Genomic DNA, 21,483 nt, shown 5'->3' with positions numbered 1-21,483 from the left:
TGCTGAGGGGATGCAGCATACATAATACCTCCATAATAAAGTCCAAGGCTCATGCCAGAAGACCATCAACTCTGGAGCAGCGCGAGAGATTTGCTAAAAAAAGAACGGGCTGAGTTTGCTCATGTGTGACAGTTGCTGAAAAACACACAAAAAAATTACTCCAGGATGTTAATCAAAGCTCTTCTTTGTTGCTGTGTTTGGGATCACAGTCATGCTCAACAATAAAGTCCTGCCAATTAGACACTATTCAGATGCCGTGGTTGATGAAGATCTTGTGGTACTTTTTTGCATTTATAATTTCATCAATTTTACAAAGATGTCCAACTAACATCACAATTGCCAGTCTTGGTAGCCAGGGATCAAGTCCACCACGGTCTCCACTCCTGGCCGCCGTCCAACACACAATGCACCCTATCCCTATGGCGCCTGCAGGTGGTGGGCCAGCAGGAGGATGGGCCCATGTCCCCTTTTCGTGCTCTGCCCGGCCGGGCCTCTTGGACTAAGGGCCGGCTACCAGACGCTCACCCTTGGGTACCATCTCTGGGCCTGGCTCCAGGGCGGGGCCCCGGTAACCCTATCCTGGGCTGGATGAATTGTTCCCTCTATGGTTTTCTCATAAGGGTCTTCTGAATCGCTGTTTGTCTGGTCCCTCACCCAGGACCAATTTGCCATGGGAGACCATACCAGGGGGCAGAAGCCCCTGGACAACATAGCTCCTGGGATCCCTGTGACACACAAACCCCTCCACCACGATAAGGTAGCGATTCGCGGAGGGGCAAATCTGAGGCCGTGGTTCTCAGCCGGAAAAGGGTGGAGTGCCCACTCTGGGTCGGGGGCTAGTTCATGCCCCAAATGGAGGAGTTTAAGTATCTTGGGGTCTGTTACCATGGATTTCCAATGCAGTTTTCATATAATTTGGCATACCTGTGATTTTGTACCAGTCCCCTAACTTAAGTATGGCTCCTTGACTGCCACCCTTCCCCTGAGTCTGGGAATGAACTTGATCCTACTATCTTTTCTCCCGACCTTAAGAAAAAAACCCTCATAAGATTGCTTCAAGGTGAGACGATTATACAGATGAATACCCCAGATCGTCTGGCATTCCAGACACACCTAACAGAAGCCACTCCACAGGTACAGAGCTCGTCTGCAAAAAATAAATCTGGCTACGTCTCTAGGAACGCAGATAGAACTAATAATGTGACTGACACACCTCTCTGAGGAATCCGGTGTCTCAAACAAACATATCAGACAGTGGAGAATACCTCGAAATGGCAAGAAATTAAGTGAAAAGAGAAACTTGTCTATAAAATAAAATTTGCAATGTACTGTTTGGAAACATGTTGTTTGTGTTCAGGACTACCAAAAAAAACAAACAAAACTATCAGACTAACTATCATGACAATTTGGGAGTAAAGGCACATTCAAACAAAGAACCAGTTAAACTCTGGTGTTACTTTCTTTTAACAAAATGTTGACAAATGACAACTTTCAGCAAAGATGTGATAATTAACTAAACTAAAAACTACAACTAGATGTGATTTAGTCTTTGGTTTAGTCTGCTTCTCGGAACAACCAGAAGCATCTGACCAGCTGAAGTTAAAGTTCTGTTCTTAGTTTACTTATTTAAAAGTTCAGAAAGGTGCTAATCCATTTAGTGCCTTAAAAATGCCTATTGCCTTAATTGCCTTGTGACGGAGTCACCCCGTCCCGAGCCGCCGACAGCTGATCTGGGCGCATACACGCACCACCACCATTAGTTTTTACAATTACCGGGGCTGCGCGGCTTTTCGGCGACCGGGCAGATAAACAAAAAGGGGTGAGAGGTATAGTTTGAGCAGCGCAGAAGGTGGCCAACGTATTTTCCCACTTACCTTCCATAAAGCCGGTCGCGGAGACAGGTTTTGCTGGTCAGGTTTTGCTGCATAACCCCCGAATTATACGGGGGTTATGCAAGCCGATGGTATGGGGTTCCGGGGTTTAAATAGTGGGTTCGCGCGCGCTTGAAGAGTCACGTGAACTGCATTATTCTTTTGGTTTGTTTGGTGTTATTGTGAAACACTGTAGGCTGCCGGGAAGTGGCCATAAATGTCTGTATATACATATATGTATTGTAGGACTACAGCAGGAAATAAGCTGAGGGGGAAAGACGGTTTGATAATAATAAAGAGATGACTATTACGCCTAGTGGGAGGGGCTATGGGGTATAAAAGAAGGCGGTCAGGGCCCACCTGTTGCTTTTGCTTTCTTTCCAGTGAGCTGTTACAGAGAGGGTAACATGCAGACTGTGTTTTGTATATAGATATTTGTTTGTGCTGACTTAAGTCAGTTCTATTTCTTTGTAAATAACTTTTTGTGCACCTGGGAGGCCGGCAAAATAAATAAATTATCCACACTGAATGCTTTCCGACTACGCCTGTATTTGTTCGGAGGAAGTTTAGGAGAAGGAGCCCGCGACATATGGTGGCAGCAGTGGGATGGCTAGTCGGAAGAGGAAAACGTGCCTCCCAGTTAAGCGCACAGGGCTGCAGTCCCAGCAGCATGAGCTTCCGGCGGGGAAGACAGCAGAGGAGCTGGCATGGGACACAGTGCCGTCATCTTCTTCAGCAGAGGAGGAGGAGGTGGTTTCGGGCAGAATTGGTCCAGAATTGCCGACTGCTGCGACCGCAGCACGTGACCCAAATGGAGAGCTGATTGCGATGATGAGGGACTTCCTGGCGGGACAGCAAAGGAGAGAGGAGGTTTTTTTGGCAGAACTCAGGGGGCTGAGGACTGTTTCCCCTCCCAATGCTCAGCCGCATTCAGGTTTTGCTGGTCAGCAAAGTCCAGTCCAAGCACCAGCCGGAGCAAGCACCACAGCAGCAACGGCCACACCAAGCACGGCAACAGCAAGCAGCCCCAGAATGGTTCTGCCTACACCTGCACGTCAAAGAGGATACCGGGATTCCCCAGAGGAGGTTCCCTCTCGTCAGTCACAAGCAGTGACCAACAGCCTCGACCAGTCAGTCCCAGAGTGGATGCGATCTGCTGGGCCAAAAATTCCACCCTATCAGATGGGGGAAGACATTGAGAACTATTTGTTGCGTTTTGAGCGAGTTGCCAAAACCTGGAGATGGCCAGAGAGTGAATGGGCCTGTCGTCTAGTTCCACTGCTATCAGGGAAGGCGTTGGAGGCCTACACTTCAATGGATGAAGAAAGAGCCCATCGTTATGAAGATTTAAAAGCTGCGTTGCTAACCAAATTTGACATTTCCCCTGAGACGTATCGGCAGAGGTTTCGGTCCAATACTGTTCCACCTGGTGAGAGCCCCACAGAGACCTATTATCGCCTGAAGGGCCTCTATCGGCGCTGGATCCGACCAGAGCAGCATACGAAAGAAGAGATGGGAGAAGCTATCATCATGGAGCAGTTAATCCGCGTACTTCCAGGGGAGGTGAGGACCTGGGTGAGGGAGCATGAGCCAGCAGATGGACTGACCGCCGCTAAGCTGGTGTCACAGTACTTCAATGCACGTAAAGGAGCACCACCTGCACGCTCATCTGGGACGCCACAGCGACCACCACTCCCATCATCGGGTCTTCTGAAGAGGGAGAGCAACCCAGAGCCACCCGGGAACCCCAAGGTATTCAACGTACGAGGGCCGGGTAAGGACTTTCTTTGTTATTATTGCCAGCAGCCAGGTCATAAAGCCTCGGTATGCCCTATCCGGAAGGCTAAAGTCACTGGTGCCTGCTATGCACCCCGGCTGGAAATGGAGCCCACAAGGGTCCAGCCAGTGGATGTGCAACGCTATAAAAAAGTGAAGGTCAATGGTCAGCAGGCTACTGCTTTGCTGGACACTGGTAGTTTTATGTCTTTAATTAAGCATAGTTTGGTACCAGTGAACAGTGTGGACTATAGCAGACAGGAAGAAGTTTTATGTGTGCATGGTGATAAACATCCATACCCAAAAGTGGAGGTAACAGTGACTATTAATGAACAGCCATACCTGTTATCAGTTGGGGTGGTCCAGAACTTGCCTGTAGAGGTTATTCTGGGGATGGACTTGCCTGTACTCATGGATTTGCTGCAAGAAAAAGAAGAACAGTGGACCGAGACTGATATGGGGGATAAGGGGAATGCTAAATTAAATGTGTCTGGCCCAGTGGTCACTAGAGCCCAGGCGAAGGCTGGATGCCAACCCTTGCCAGACTTTGACGGTAGTCTGTGCGAGGGTGGCACTAAGGGGCCAAGAAAATCCCGCCGCCAACGCCGCTTTGAAAAGCAGCTATGGTCAAAGGGGCCGGACACTAAGAACATGAAATGGGATGTGCCAGAAAATATCACTTTGTTGCAAAGGGAGGATGAAACATTGAAAGTTTTGTTTGCTAATGTGACTGAAGGGGGAACTGGGAAATGGGGAGGGAAAGAGAAGTTCATTGTTGACAAAAATGTGTTGTATGCAGTTGACGGTGACCACCAACGGCTTGTGATACCTTCTAGTTGTAGACCCCTCATTATGCACCTAGCACATACCCTCCCCTGGGCAGGTCATTTGGGTCGCCAAAAAACCTATATGCGAGTTAGCTCACGTTTCTTTTGGCCGTCAATGTACACAGACATACAGAAATATTGCCGTACATGCCCTATCTGCCAGAAAACATGTCCAGCTCGCAAGTCTGACAGGGCTCTGCTACAGCCACTTCCAGTCATCTCCACCCCCTTCCGTAGGATAGCTATGGACATTGTGGGTCCTCTGGTAAAAAGTAGTCGGGGTCATCAGTACATTTTGGTGGTGTGTGATTATGCGACTCGTTTCCCGGAAGCTTTCCCCCTGCGTACGCTCACGGCACCCAATGTTCTGCGTGCACTGGTACAGCTGTTCTCCCGGGTGGGGATACCAGATGAGATTTTGACTGACCAAGGGACTAACTTTACCTCTAGGTTGATGCAGCTCTTCCACAATCAGCTAGGCATCTCTGCCATCAGGACGTCACCTTACCATCCACAGACAGATGGGTTGGTGGAGAGGTTCAACCAAACTTTGAAGAGGATGTTGCAGAAGTTTGTGTCAGACACTGGGAAAGACTGGGACCAGTGGCTACCCTTCCTGCTGTTTGCGTACAGAGAAGTTCCCCAGGCTTCCACTGGTTTCTCACCATTCGAGCTACTCTATGGTTGGGATGTGCAGGGCCCGTTGGATCTCCTCCGGAAGGGTTGGGAGTCTCCTGCTTCTGCTGCAAATGAGAAAGGAGTGGTGCAATTTGTGCTGGAAATGAGAGATCGGTTGGGGAGATACCATGAAGAGGCCGAGGTCAACCTGCGAGACGCTCAACGAAGCCAGAAGACCTGGTATGACCAACAGGCCCGGCAACGTGAGTTTCAACCTGGTCAAAAGGTGTTGTTACTTCTCCCCTCAGCCAACAGTAAACTGCTGGCGAAATGGCAAGGGCCATACACAGTTCTTCGCAGAATGGGGCCAGTGACCTATGAGATTCATCATCCTGAAAAGAGAAAACAGAAGCAGACTTACCATGTGAATCTCCTGAAAGAATGGGAAGAGCGTCCCCACCAGGCCCCTGCGAAAGCTCTGATGGCAAGAGAAGTGCCAAGAGAAGGGAAGACCGAACCCGAGCAGGGAGCCGATCCGATGTTTCCGGTGTTGACTCATCTCCCCCTACAGCAGGCGGCGGAGCTACTCCAAATCCTTCGGGAGACTCCCTCTTTGTGTTCAGTTAACCCCGGCAGGACCACCCTTGTCGAACATGTGATACGCCTAAAGGAGGGACATCCCATCCGCCAACGGCCATACCGGATTCCACAACACTTGGTGGAGAAACTGCGACAGGAGGTGGAGAAGATGCTGGAGCTTGGGGTGATAGAGCCGTCCTGCTCAGAGTGGTGTAGCCCGGTGGTCATCATCTTCAAGAAGGATGGCTCCCTACGCATCTGCATTGATTTCCGGAAGCTAAATTCTATTTCAGAGTTTGATGCCTACCCCATGCCTCGAATCGAGGACTTGCTGGAGAAGATCGGAGCGGCCAGGTACATCACCACCTTGGATCTGTGTAAAGGGTACTGGCAAGTGCCACTGGAGGAGTCTTCTCGACCGTACACCGCCTTCAGGACCCCTGCCGGCCTGTTCCAGTTCACAGTGATGCCATTTGGCCTACATGGGGCACCGGCCACCTTTCAAAGGCTGATGGACAAATTACTACAGGGGTGTGACCCCTATAGTGCTGCCTACCTGGATGATGTAGTGATCTTCAGCAACACCTGGGAGGAGCATCTGCAGCACTTGTCCGAAGTCCTGGGAAGAATCCATAAGGCAGGATTGACCCTCAACCCCTCTAAATGTGAGTGGGCACGGCAGGAGACCCGCTACCTTGGCTACCAAGTGGGCAGAGGTGAGGTGCGCCCGCAGATGGATAAATTGGACGCTATCCAGAACTGCCCTCGGCCTCGCACAAAAAAGGAAGTCCGGTCTTTCCTGGGGCTGGTTGGCTGGTACCGAAGATTTGTGCCCCAGTTTGCAACTATTGCGGCCCCTCTTACTGCATTGACCAGCAAAGACCAACGGAATCCTGTCATATGGACAGCGGAATGTGAACAAGCCTTCAACGGGCTGAAAACCTGCCTGTGTACGACTCCAGTTCTCAGGAGCCCCGACTTCAGGAAGAAGTTTCTGGTCCAGGTGGATGCCTCCAAAAGTGGCCTGGGAGCAGTGCTGGCCCAAGGGGACCCGGGAGATGAGCATCCGGTCCTATACCTGAGCCGCAAGCTGCTGCCACGGGAAACCAACTACTCAACGGTGGAGAAGGAGGCTTTGGCCATTAAGTGGGCACTGGAGAAACTCAGGTATTATTTACTTGGAAGAGAGTTTGAGCTGGAAACTGATCATCGAGCGCTCACCTGGATCCATTCCATGAAGGACCATAACAGCCGACTGACACGCTGGTACCTTTCACTGCAGCCTTTCAGATTCATCATCCGTCACAGACCAGGCAAGCTCAATGTAGTGGCAGATTATCTCTCCAGGTTGCCGCACAACGCCAACCTCCGGGTGGAAGGGGATGATGTGACGGAGTCACCCCGTCCCGAGCCGCCGACAGCTGATCTGGGCGCATACACGCACCACCACCATTAGTTTTTACAATTACCGGGGCTGCGCGGCTTTTCGGCGACCGGGCAGATAAACAAAAAGGGGTGAGAGGTATAGTTTGAGCAGCGCAGAAGGTGGCCAACGTATTTTCCCACTTACCTTCCATAAAGCCGGTCGCGGAGACTCGCTATGATCGCCGAATTATACGGGGGTTATGCAAGCTGATGGTATGGGGTTCCGGGGTTTAAATAGTGGGTTCGCGCGCGCTTGAAGAGTCACGTGAACTGCATTATTCTTTTGGTTTGTTTGGTGTTATTGTGAAACACTGTAGGCTGCCGGGAAGTGGCCATAAATGTCTGTATATACATATATGTATTGTAGGACTACAGCAGGAAATAAGCTGAGGGGGAAAGACGGTTTGATAATAATAAAGAGATGACTATTACGCCTAGTGGGAGGGGCTATGGGGTATAAAAGAAGGCGGTCAGGGCCCACCTGTTGCTTTTGCTTTCTTTCCAGTGAGCTGTTACAGAGAGGGTAACATGCAGACTGTGTTTTGTATATAGATATTTGTTTGTGCTGACTTAAGTCAGTTCTATTTCTTTGTAAATAACTTTTTGTGCACCTGGGAGGCCGGCAAAATAAATAAATTATCCACATGCTTTCCGACTACGCCTGTATTTGTTCGGAGGAAGTTTAGGAGAAGGAGCCCGCGACATGCCTTTTGCAATAATAAAGCCTGGATAAAACGCAGACATGAATTGTTTTCTTGAGGTTAAGAGGTAAGAGAATGAACAGGTTAACAGAAATACTAACTCCAGTATAAAGCAGAGCTGGAGTGCATCTGAGATTCTTTCTGGAAAAGCAGCTGAACAGTCAAAGGGACTACAACAACAGCAACCTGGAATGTTAAAACACAAGACGCTAGGGAGGGGCTAAGTTACAGCTAGTTGGTAAGCAGTGACTGTCTGTTTCAGAATGATACTGTTCTCTCAGACAGGTACAACAAAATAAAAACAAAAACAGTCTGAAGTGATTCATCAGATATACTTGGATGGCTGTTAAAGTACCCTCTGACCTACTCAAAGTCTGGGATACAAAGCAAAAGCTAACAATGAGGCAGCTAACCATAAACATGGCAATTATAACTCAATATGTATGTAACAAACACATTTTTCATTTTTTATGACCCAATGTGTAGGTTTGTACACTGCTCTGTGCAACATCTGTTACCCTCAATCATACACTGGCCACTTAAACTGGAACCTAAACTGAGCTTTCTTTTTATTGTTTACATCAGGACATCCCAGACAGTATACAAATCGATCATCAGCACATTAAAAGAACCACAGTAACTTTGTTACAGAAACGGCAGGAAAAGGAGAGGTAGGACTTTCCTGTATTTATCTACATCTCCACTACCCTTTACACTATAACACTGCTGATATGGTTAATAACCCTACCGTGTATTTTGTCCACTGGCCAACCATTTGCTCTTCAGTGTGGTCAATGCGATCCCTGCAGTCCTGGGTCTCCTCCAGTTCCTGGTCCAGCCCTTTGAACAGCTCTCTGAGGCGGCCGATATCGTCTCCCAGCCGCTGGCACCGGGTCATGTACTGACTGTGAGTATCCAGGCTGGAGCGGAGGCCTTCATCTGCCTTGCAAAGACCCTCCCTCAGTCGCTGCCAGCCCAGCCTCAGTTCCTCTGCCTCTTCAACCACTTCTTCCACTCCCGCAGGAGAGGTGTTGGGCCTGAGGCTTTCCACCATGCCTTCAATATCCAGCAGGGCCTTCTCCTCACAGGCCACACTGTCATCCAGAGCCTGAAAAAGGTAAGAGACAAAACATTGCATGATGGCTGGTGCAAAGATATACGACAACCTACCAAGGTAACTCAAATTTTCAGACCTCACATTCAAAAATGTGCACCTCTTGACCTTTTTCAGGCCAGAAGCTTTGAATCATTCTGTAAAAGCCTAATTTTACAGAGTGATTGAACCAGCAACCAGCTCTCATCTGGAACAACAATCTAAAATCTAATCTAAGTTACCTCTAATCTAAGGTAAACATAGCAGCAGAATTGCTCTAGACGTGCACAATCAGTTAGGAAATCAGTTCAGTTTCAGGGTCTCACTTTTAATGCTTTGAGCTTTTCCTCAGCTATGTCATTCCTCCCCATCACTTCAGTCAGTTCCTTGGTTTTTGACAGCAGCCAGGACTGGAACCTCTGAACACAACCTTGGTATGTCTGGTGTTCCTCGCAGATCTTCTGAAGCAGTGAAAGACGTTCCTAGCACAGCGGGAGATATATCTCTAGGTAATTTTTAGCATTGCACTGTTCAAAACAAACGAACATCTTAAACCACATTTGGATGTCTGAGTGAGAAACCTGAATATGAATTTGTATTCTTCTGCGAGACCTTCTGCTGAAAAATAAAAGAGAAGAAAAATACTAACAAGCGTTTCCAAGTAAGAGAGGCTTCCAGGGAATATAATCTCATTAGAAAAACAAATAAAATAAAAAACACTTTTATTTAAATCAGACGTTTCCCATTTGTAGTTAAAAATACAGCACTGCAAGCAGACTGATCTGTTCAGCTTATAAAAGCAGTGTGTGGGAAAATGCGACTGACATTTTAAAGAGCTATTTGAAAAGGGAAAGAGGAAGAACACTGTGTGACTCAGGGAACAGCACAACAGCCTGCATGTGTTTGCTCTTACTGACTAATCCAACGTTGTCTTCACTAGTAAGGTAAATTATTCAGTCAGTAAACTTGCAGTCCCTGGATCAGATTACAGGTGCACAGAATAAATATCACCACATATCTTCATTGACATATTCATCCAGACTGCACCCTTCACACAGTCATGTCCCTTGAGAATATTTCAAATGTTTGACCAACTATTTGACCCACCAGTAGTCTGTGTGTAGGTGTTTGAATTTGTGCGTGAAGTGGTTGTCATCATTTCAGCTCAGGACGACTACATCTGTAGGTGTTTCTCAAGCTCCATGCTTCCTGATGCAGAGGAACTGGACTGCACTGGAGGCTTTACTTTTACGTCCACCAATCAACCACAACATTAAAACAATTGTTTAACATAGTGTAGGCATGCTACTAAATCAGCTCTGTCCATCAGTCCACACCCACTCCTCAGTCTGTGCTTTGAAGATTATGACAATTATTATGACTCTGGGGTGTTGATTCATTTAAACTAACACAATCATCCTCCTGTAACCAAGTTTCTATAAGGTAGAATAAATCGATTTTTTTGGTCAATTATTAATTCATGTAGTGACAGACACCTAATGTTTAATAATCCACATTTCATTTGTTTACTCTTTTGTGCAGTTGTGGATACTACACTGTTCTTTCTGTGTTTTAAAAAAAAAATTTAAATGATTTTTTGCAGATTTTTGCTTTGTTTTTGTTGGTTTGGGAGCTGACGCTCAGTAAGGCTACGACTCTGCTTCCTGGTCCCAACTAACAGTCAAGAAAGGAAATGGTTTTAAAAAAGAAAAGAAAAAATAGACTCAACGACAAACTGCACTGTGACTTCTGAACTTTGCCTACAGAGCGGCCACCTTACACTTTTCATAAGAACCAGGTCAAGTAAGTGCCTCACCTCAGCTCTGTCTCTGACATGATTGTACGCTTCCTGCAGTCTCTCCTGGGCCTGAGGATCCACACTGGGGTCCTGGGTTCTGTTGTGCAGTGCAGCTGCCTCATCCAGCAGCCTCTCCAGTAGCACCGCCTGGCCTTTGATATCACTCACCACCACCCTCTGCTGATCGACCTGCCAAAGCTTCTCTTTCGCTCCCAGCTGCGCTTCTAGCTCGACATCATGGCTTCGTTGCTGCTTTGTCAACCACAGCTCAAACTCTTTGTAGGCCTCCAGGTACTCACTCCAGTGCAGCCACACCCACTCTATGCGACTGTTTTTAAGGTAAAAACAAGAAAGAGACAATTTGTGTCAGGTCCATTGTTTCAGTAAGTCCTATTTAATACGTTTTTAATTAAAAGTGATAGGTCTAACAAAGCACATTTGTTTCTACAACTAGACATAGGCTGCTGTCAAAGTTTGTTGCCTTTAAAAAGACATTTTTAGCTTCCTGAAACTGGATTTTATTTACCTTCTCGCTTATTTGCTACATTTATTTATTTGTTTGCTGGTTATTTCAGGAAACCATCTGAGGGCCATACATGAATTTCGACCAGCACGTGTTATCCTCCCCCTCCATCACATACCCCAACATTGTAAGTCAATAAAGGGTTCCTAATCCAGCCATGAGGGCATTTATGCATATCAAGGGGCTTTTGGCCGCATATGAACAATCACAAACCATGAAGGTCTAACAATTAAACTGAAAATACAGAGGTTTAACACATACATGCTAGACATCTGCATTGTTTTAACACAGCTTCAAGCAGCAGTGTGTGACAAGTGCTGTACATTATGTTCAACTACGACATAACTGCAGAATTCTTTACTTGTTTAAGAAAAAACCTTCGAAGGCAAACTCAGGATGCTTGTAAGAATCAGGAGTTGTCTTCATGATGTCAATGTACAGGGTGGGCCATTTCTATGGATACACCGTAATAACATGGGAATGGTTGGTGATATTAAAGTCCTGTTTGTGGCACATTAGTATATGTGAGGGGGCAAACTCCTCAAGATGGGTGGTGACCATGGTGGCCATTTAGAAGTCGGCCATCTTGGATACAACTTTGGTTTTTTTCCAATAGGAAGAGGACCATGTGACACATCAAACTTATTGGTAATGTCACAAGAAAAACAATGGTGTGCTTGGTTTCAACGTAACTTTATTCTTTCATGAGTTATTTACAAGTTTCTGACCACTGTGTGTTCAATGTGCTGCCCATTGTGTTGGATTGTCAATGCAACCCTCTTCTCCCACTCTTCACACACTGATAGCAACACCGCAGGATTTATGCCAGCACAGGCATCCAGTATCCGTAGTTTCAGGTGCTGCACATCTCGTATCTTCACACCATAGACAATTGCCTTCAGATGACCCCAAAGATAAAAGTCTAAGGGGGTCAGATCGGGAGACCTTGGGGCCCATTCAACTGGCCCACGATGACCAATCCACTTTCCAGGAAACTGATCATCTAAGAATGCTCGGACCTGGCACCCATAATGTGGTGGTGCACCATCTTGCTGGAAAAACTCAGGGAACGTGCCAGCTTCAGTGCACAAAGAAGGAAACACATCATCATGTAGCAATTTCAAATATCCAGTGGCCTTGAGGTTTCCATTGATGAAGAATGGACCCACTATCGTTGTACCCCATATACCACACCAGACCATCACTTTTGTTGTTCCAACAGTCTTGGAGGGATCCATCCAATGTGGGTTAGTGTCAGACCAATAGTGGTGGTTTTGTTTGTTAACTTCACCGTTCACATAAAAGTTTGCCTCATCACTGAACAAAATCTTCTGCGTGAACTGAGGGTCCTGTTCCAATTTGTTTTGTCCATTCTGCAAATTCTGTGCGCCGATCTGGGTCATCCTCGTTGAGATACTGCAGTAGCTGGAGTTTGTAAGGGTGCCATTTGTGAGTAGCTAATATCCGCTGAAGGGATGTTCGACTAATGCCACTCTCCAGGGACATGCGGCGAGTGCTACGCTGTGGGCTCTTGCTGAATGAAGCTAGGACAGCCACTGATGTGTCCACATTTTGGCAAATCCAACACTGAACCAGTTTCACGAAACTTAGCAATCAGTTTGCTAACTGTAGCATGGGAGATGGGTGGTCTCGTAGGGTGTCTTGCATTGAAATCTGCTGCAATGACCCGGTTACTGTGTTCACCAAATATCAACACAATTTCGATCTGCTCCTCACGTGCCGACTCCTAAATGGCCACCATGGCCACCACCCATCTTGAGGAGTTTGCCCCCTCACATATACTAATGTGCCACAAACAGGACTTTAATATCACCAACCATTCCCATGTTATTACGGTGTATCCATATAAATGGCCCACCCTGAACATAACAAGGGTTTACAGTAAGGTACAAACCACCGGTTACACACAAGCACAGAAAGACCAGATTAGACTTTGCCAGAAAATATCTAAAAGAGATGTCACATAAAAAGAGATGGCGTGTGCAATAGTTAGGGTTTAAAGTTGCTTGTTTACTTTGATTGTTTGTTTGTTTTGTTTTTTTGCACGACACCAGAACAACAGCAGGTGTCCGTAAGTTGCAGTTGCGGTACTATGGCACCTAGCCAGCCCTACAGAAGAGGAGGGGACTTAAAGGGAGTGATTTTTTTTAAAGTGACAGGTAATTTGAAATGCAACATTTCTATCAGCTCAAAAATCAGCAAACACAAAAACTGCTTGTGCAGAGTTTGTCTCAGTGTGTTGCAGCTAAAGGTCCAGCTGCTGTATTTGACAGGGAGAGAAAAGAAAGAGATAACTTTCCATCAGAGATGGAGAAAGATAAGAAAGACAGGACAGGAAGGAGAGGTTAGATTTAAAGGTAAGGACTGCTCAGTGGGGTTTGATAAACTGGAAATTTAAAGCTTACATGCAAGTCCTTATGTTTTCAAATCAGAGGTCTGTGCACCTAACATGTTTTTTTATATTATGAAACATGCTGTAAATTGAACGTTAGAGGTAGACTAACTGTGGCATTTAAAGACTGCATGAAAATATTCTTTAGGTTAGTTTGGTGTACTGTGATGCATTTAAATTCAAGAACAGTGTGTGACTGATACACAGTGGCTGTGGCCATGGTCAGAGTTAGGTTACATCGAGTGTAGCAGAGATTAATGTAAATTTAAGCTGATGATGCTGAGATTCATTTTGACTGAATTCCACCTTCATACCAACTACATACCATCTAGAAAAATACAGTATACTGTCAATGAAAAGGATGGAAATCAGCGAGGACAACTCATGACATGTCTGCTTACATCTTTCTGAATTTAGTTGTGCAAATCCACAAGGAGCAGTGTGTGACAGCAGTAGCCCAGATCAGCTGATCACAGCCTGTAGACCAAGAAACTCTAACAGAGCTCTCAATAAAAATTATTGTGAGTTGTGATTCTTCCCCACACTATGCTACTACAACTGATTTTAGGGTTCCCTCAGCAGCTGAATCCCACTTCAACTCCTGACTGTGCTCATTTTCCTGTTTAGAGGCAGTCACACTAATGTAGGCATAAGAAAATCAAGTTTAAAAATGTTGCTTCTTCTTCTTCTTTCTGATTCAAGCTGAGTACTGTTAGAATTAAAAATTATATTAAAGTTTGTATTCCCATTTTCTAATATTATTTTATTATTGCATTAATATAGCACACGGCTCAGTTAGCTTTGCACAGAAAGCTGGTAGAAACTTTCTTTAAGTACATTTCAAAGCCTGTACTTCTTTTTTACTTTTACTTGAGTAAATAAGTTTAAGTACTGGTTCAACTGTTAACACTAGTATCTGTAGGGCTGCACGATTTTGCATAAAATGAGAATCACGATTTTTTTGCTTAGAATTGAGATCACGATTTTCTTTTCCAGTATAAATATTTATTGCACATCAACTTTGTAACAGTTGAGACTGAATATAAAAACAATAAATAAACATAAAAACAACAAATGTCTCACGTTTTGTTGTTGCCGCAAAATGTTGTACTGCTTGAAATCCCGTCTCCACCGTTGCTCGACGCTGCGTGTATAGAGCAGGTAGTGCAACAATAGAAAAATAGTTGCGGGACAGCACTGTGTAGCGTTTGTCTAGGGTGTTGATCATTTTCCCAAATCCCTCATTTTGCACAGTGCTGATGGGAGCCATATCTTTGGTCAGGTGATAAGTGATGGCCTCCGTGATTTCTTTGTGCCTGCGGGAGGTCGACGGGTATAGGGAAGCGCTGTATAAGGTTCCCGTTATTGATGTTTGGGTGGTTGACCGGGACGGATTTTCTCCTGTCACTTTCTCGTCATCCCTGACGTGCTCTCCGTTGTTTTCTCCCTGCTAATTTTAGCAGCCAGCTTCTGTATCACGTGGTATAAGGCTCCGCCCTTGTCATTTGTTGAGCAGGAAGAGTGAGCGCTTGTTTTCATGCAGAGTACGTCCCGGATCAAAATGCGGTACAATCGTCGTCGTCTTTTTTCTTTAAATCGTTGTCATTTGGAAATGAGATCGCACATAAGTATGAATTGAGATCGCGATTTTCTAACGATTAATTGTGCAGCTCTAAGTATCTGTACTTCTACTTAAGTAGAAGAGGCGTACTTTCACCTCCTCTGCTAATAATAGATTGAATGCCACGTTGAGGCCGTCATTTTTTGTATCTACTCCCATCCAGAATTTTCTGAGAAATGTCAGAATTATGAGATTTTTTCAAGCTACACGAAAACATCACTGTGTGTTGTAACAGGAAGTGATACTCTAACGCAGAGAGAGGCAACACCAAGTAAGAGCCTTTTTCTCTAGTTTAGACCCACTAAGCTGAGCTTATACGGTAAGGCAATTCAAAAACAGAACATGAAGTCAAGGCTGCCCTCAGGCCAAACCAACCAGTAATGCTACACATTACCACACATCCTGCACTCCTGAACAGTGTAGATGACCACCTGTGACAGTGGGTGATGTAGGTGCAGGTCTCTTCCCAGAGGCCTTTCAGGTCTTTGAGCTGAGTATGGGTGTGGTTCCTGAGCTCTTCATTTCCATTCTGCAGAAGCTGCTCAGCAGCCACCAGCACCATGTCCATCTTCACACGGCCTTCTTCCTCTGACTGGCGGATCTTCTGTTGTCGAGAAAGGTGGAATTGAGAGAGAGAGAATGAACTGTGGATAAATCTAATTTTAACAAAATTGCCTGAGCTAAATAAAACATGAAGTGAAGTATGTTCATATGTAATGGAATTTGTTAAGTATAACATGAAAACAAAATAGATTTTAATGTTTAAACTTTTTTTGAATCATGTACAAACCCAAATCAGAAAAAGTTGGGCCAGTATGGAAAACACAAATAAAAAAAGAAAGTAGTGATTTCTAAATTTACTTTGACTTCTATTTCATTGCAGACAATATGAACACAAAATATTTCAGGTTTTGTCTGGACACCTTCATTTCATTTGTAAACATACATAATTTTCTGTAGTTCAGACCTGCAACATATTCCAAAAAGTGTTGGGGCAGGAGCAATTTAGGGCTAGTAATCAGGTAAATTGGTTAAATATGTTACGTTAGACTCTTTTTCTCTAATTGATCTTTCTGAGTTAACTTCAATAATTACTTCCTCCAAACCATCAACGTGTCTTTTAGACCCCATTCCTACAAAACTGCTCAAAGAAATCCTGCCATTAATTAATTCTTCGATCTTAAATATGATCAACCTATCTCTAATGATCGGCTATGTACCACAGGCCTTCAAGCTGGCTGTAGTTAAACCTTTACTCAAAAAGCATCTCTAGACCCAGCAGTCTTAGCTAATTATAGGCCAATCTCCAACCTTCCTTTATATCAAACATCCTTGAAAGAGTAGTTGTCAAACAGCTAACAGATCATCTGCAGAGGAATGGTTTATTTGAAGAGTTTCAGTCAGGTTTCAGAGCTCATCACAGCACAGAAACAGCTTTAGTGAAGGTTACAAATGATCTTCTTATGGCCTCTGACAGTGGACTCATCTCTGTGCTTGTCCTGCTAGACCTCAGTGCAGCGTTCGATACTGTCGACCATAATATCCTATTAGAGCGATTAGAACATGCTGTAGGTATTACAGGTACTGTGCTGCAGTGGTTTGTATCATATCTATCTAATAGACTCCAGTTTGTTCATGTAAATGGAGAGTCCTCTTCACACACTGAGGTTAATTATGGAGTTCCACAGGGTTCAGTGCTAGGACCAATTCTGTTTACATTATACATGCTACCCTTAGGCAGTATCATTAGAAGACATAGCATACATTTTCACTGCTATGCTGATGACACCCAGCTCTATCTGTCCATGAAGCCAGATAACACACACCAATGAGTTAAACTGCAGGAATGTCTTAAAGACATAAAGACCTGGATGGCCGCTAACTTTCTGCTTCTTAATTCAGATCAAACTGAGGTTATTGTACTCGGCCCTGAAAAGCTTAGAAATATGGTATCTAACCAGATTCTTACTCTGGATGGCATTACCTTGGCCTCCAGTAACGCTGTGAGGAACCTTGGAGTCATTTTTGACCAGGACATGTCCTTCAATGCACATATTAAACAAATATGTAAGACTGCGTTCTTCCATTTGCGCAACATCTCTAAAATTAGAAATATCCTGTCTCAGAGTGACGCTGAAAAACTAGTTCATGCATTTATTACTTCCAGGCTGGATGACTGTAATTCATTATTATCAGGATGTCCAAAAAACTCACTGAAAAGCCTTCAGCTAATCCAAAATGCTGCAGCAAGAGTCCTGACAGGGACCAGAAAGAGAGAGCATATTTCTCCTGTTTTGGCTTCCCTTCATTGGCTTCCTGTTAAGTCCAGAGTTGAATTCAAAATCCTGCTCCTCACATACAAGGTCTTAAATAATCAGGCCCCATCTTATCTTAATGACCTTGTAGTACCATATCACCCTATTAGAGCACTTTGCTCTCGCTCTGCAGGCCTACTTGTTGTTCCTAGAGTATTTAAAAGTAGAATGGGAGGCAGAGCCTTCAGTTTTCAGGCCCCTCTTCTGTGGAACCAGCTTCCAGTTTGGATTCAGGAGACAGACACTATCTCTATTTTCAAGATTAGGCTTAAAACTTTCCTTTTTGCTAAAGCATATAGTTAGGGCTGGACCAGGTGACCCTGAATCCTCCCTTAGTTATGCTGCAATAGACGTAGGCTGCCGGGGGATTCCCATGATGCATTGAGTTTTTCCTTTCCAGTCACCTTTCTCACTCACTATGTGTTAACAGACCTCTCTGCATTGAATCATATCTGTTATTAATCTCTGGTTCTCTTCCACAGCATGTCTTTATCCTGTCTTCCTTCTCTCACCCCAACCAATCACAGCAGATGGCCCCGCCCCTCCCTGAGCCTGGTTCTGCTGGAGGTTTCTTCCTGTTAAAAGGGAGTTTTTCCTTTCCACTGTCGCCAAAGTGCTGCTCATAGGGGGTCATATAATTGTTGGGTTTTTCTCTGTATCTATGAAGCGCCTTGAGGCGACTTTTGTTGTGATTTGGCGCTATATAAATAAAATTGAATCGAATTGAATTGAAATAAGGATGTGATGTCAACAGATGATTGTAATTATGATTTGGTACAAAAGCAGCATCCAAGAAAGGTCTATTCCTTTAGGAGCAATGATGTGCCGAGGATCGCCTGTCTGCCAACAAATAGGTAAAGGAATTATTAAAATGTTTAAAAACAATGTTCCTCAAAGAAAGATTGTGTATAACATTCTTAAAGGATTCAAGGAATCTGAAGGAATTTCAGTGCGTAAATGATAAGGGCGCAAGCCCAATATGAACAACCGTGATCTCTGATCCCTCAGGCGGCACTGCATCAAGAATCGTCATTCATCTATAAACGATATTACCACATGGGCACAGGACTACTTTGGCAAAGCTTTGTCAAGTACCACAATACGTAGCTTTGTCCACAAATGCCAGTTAAAACTGTTCTGTGCCAAAAGGATGGACCATCACACAGTAGAAACGTGTTCAAACGAATTTCTGTATTTCAAGTATTTTTGGGGAGAAATGGACGCCGTGTACTCCAGACCAAAGAAGAAAATGGTAACCTAGAAGGTTACCAGCAACAAGTTGCCCTTAAGACTTGTTTGCAGAAAGAATGGGACAAAATTACACCTGAAAGACTTCATCACTTGGTGTCTGTAGTCCCTAAACGTCTTTTAAGTGTTATGGTAACTGGTAAATGCTTTACTGTTCGAACCTTTTTTGTGTCCCAAGAACCAAAATTTGAATACATGTTAATTTTGAAAACAAACAAACCCCATAAAATTCATGAGGAACACATTAAATAATGCGCTGTTGTATTGTTTTCAATGTAATACAGGTAAAAGATAATTTAACAAAGTACTGTTTTCAGTTTGATTTTAATTTAACACACCGTCCCAACTTTCTGTGATTTGGGGTATGGTTTTTTTTTTGTTTTGTTTTTTAGTCACAGAGTGTATGATAAGGTGTGGTTGGACATCCGGTGATTAGATATCACAGGTATTGAAAGTTATGTGAAAAAGAGATATGGGGTTTTACCTTTTTCTTCTGCAACACGAGCAGTTCAGAGTAGTCCAGCAGAGACGCCATAGGACATTGACAGCTGCCCAAATTGTGAACTTGCAAAACTGTTTTGTATTTTTTGGCTTTTTCTCTGCTCATTTTTGCCGTGTTAGATTATAGATTAGGGAGGATTTAGATAAGTGCATCTTCAGATCTGATTGTGCTTATCCTCACCTCCAACCTTTCTCCTCACAAAAATTAGAACAAGGTCGGCATTAGTAGGTTAATTAGACAAGTATTTTGTTTCTGTCTAAATTGTGGCATTCCCTTTTAGCCCTTTGTGAAACAATATTTGGTGACCTGTAATTTTTTATTTACTCATCTGAGAAAACAACACCATCTTTGATTATTTTGAAAGTTCAACTAACCGATGTGTATGTGTACTTTATTAATCCCCGTAGGAAAATTACTCCTCTGCATTTAATCCATTCACTCAGTGAAGCAGTGGGAAGCCAAAAATCCAGTGCCCGGGGAGCAGTGTGTAGGGACGGTACTTTGCTCGGGGGTACGTCAGGGTAGCCGTTCGGTGGATTTGAACCCCCAACCCTTCGGGGCAAGCACTCTACCTACTGAGCTACCTCCTTCCCCCACCAGCCCTGGCCTGCCTCATGTTTTCCCGAATGGCTGGCATGATGTAATTCCAGCAGTCCTTGAGATCAAATAGCTGCTTTCCACCGGGTTATGTCTCCTCAAATTAGACCCTGTCTGAAACTGGTCAGATGTATAACAACACAGCATGGGTCAGAAGGGAAGGGTCAAGATTAATTTTACCAACCCACCTCTGTCTCCCTAAGTCTGGCCTCCAGAGCCTGACGGGGGCCCTGCGTGTTGTCATTGGCCTTCAGCCTCTCTTGGATGGCTGTCATCCAGGACTTGGCTGAATCCAGGTTGTCTGTGAACTCCTGCTGCTCCGGTAGAGTCATGACTAGTTCTGGGTCTGAAAAGAACAACAGCAGGCAGTTTTAGTAGACACTTTCTGCTGAAGAGGAACTTTACCAGCTGTAGGTTGGTGACGTTTTGAGAAACAACTTGAACAACACTTTGATATGAACAAGAGTAGAATCATTGCATATCCACTTCAGGTTCTTGTTACAATCAGTGACTCCGTACATATGGCTGTGCTCGTTTGCAGCAAAGCAGTGAGGAGTTTTTTCTGTAAAAAAATCATGGTTAGACTGAAGGTTTCTAAGGGGTTCTATATGGTCATTTGCAAAAACTTCACGCTTTGCTCCAAGACATAAAAACTATCTATCTATATTGTATATATTGACCGCCCACAGGGGCGAGTGGGGAATTTATTTTTATTTTTATTATAACAAAAAAAAACCAAAAAAAAAAAAAACACCCAGCACGCCCCTGCGGGCGGTTTATCCTTCAAGCTCGGGTCCTCTACCAGAGGCCTGGGAGCTTGAGGGTCCTGCGCAGTATCTTAGCTGTTCCCAGGACTGCGCTCTTCTGGACAGAGATCTCCGATGTTATTCCCGGGATCTGCTGGAGCCACTCGCCTAGCTTGGGAGTCACCGCACCTAGTGCTCCGATTACCACGGGGACCACCGTTACCTTCACCCTCCACATCCTCTCGAGCTCTTCCCTGAGCCCTTGGTATTTCTCCAGCTTCTCGTGTTCCTTCTTCCTGATGTTGCTGTCATTCGGAACTGCTACATCGATCACTACGCCCGTCTTCTTCTGTTTGTCTACCACTACTATGTCCGGTTGGTTAGCCATCACCATTTTGTCCGTCTGTATCTGGAAGTCCCACAGGATCTTAGCTCGGTCATTCTCCACCACCCTTGGGGGCATCTCCCATTTTGACCTTGGGACTTCCAGGTTATACTCGGCACAGATGTTTCTGTACACTATGCCGGCCACTTGGTTATGGCGTTCCATGTACAGTGGGGCAAAAAAGTATTTAGTCAGCCACCGATTGTGCAAGTTCCCCCACCTAAAATGATGACAGAGGTCAGTAATTTGCACCAGAGGTACACTTCAACTGTGAGAGACGGAATGTGAAAAAAAAATAAATCCATGAATCCACATGGTAGGATTTGTAAAGAATTTATTCGTAAATCAGGGTGGAAAATAAGTATTTGGTCAATAACAAAAATACAACTCAATACTTGGGGTTGAGGTCTGGAGACTGGCTAGGCCACTCCAGGACTTTCAAATG

General features: G+C 44.8%; 1 protein-coding gene across 1 annotated transcript in view; it reads right to left on the bottom strand.

The window, feature by feature from the left end:
- syne3 (spectrin repeat containing, nuclear envelope family member 3) overlaps positions 1 to 21,483 on the bottom strand; it is a 57,940-nt gene that overhangs the window by 30,919 nt on the left and 5,538 nt on the right. Inside the window, exons 2-6 of the mRNA XM_085342737.1 lie at positions 20,096 to 20,253; positions 15,677 to 15,849; positions 10,707 to 11,016; positions 9,217 to 9,372; positions 8,546 to 8,905 (exon numbers count right to left, since the gene is read on the bottom strand). Of these exons, the coding sequence (XP_085198863.1) occupies positions 8,546 to 8,905; positions 9,217 to 9,372; positions 10,707 to 11,016; positions 15,677 to 15,849; positions 20,096 to 20,239 (1,143 nt within the window). The 5' untranslated portion in view covers positions 20,240 to 20,253. The remainder of the gene's footprint in view (positions 1 to 8,545; positions 8,906 to 9,216; positions 9,373 to 10,706; positions 11,017 to 15,676; positions 15,850 to 20,095; positions 20,254 to 21,483) is intronic.

The sequence above is a fragment of the Diplotaxodon limnothrissa genome, linkage group LG19 (genome assembly GCF_057381915.1).
Source record: "Diplotaxodon limnothrissa isolate DT_005_m linkage group LG19, D_limnothrissa_male_GT1.1, whole genome shotgun sequence".
NCBI classification, from domain to species: Eukaryota; Metazoa; Chordata; class Actinopteri; order Cichliformes; family Cichlidae; genus Diplotaxodon; species Diplotaxodon limnothrissa.
This window is presented reverse-complemented; position numbering and strand designations above follow the sequence as displayed.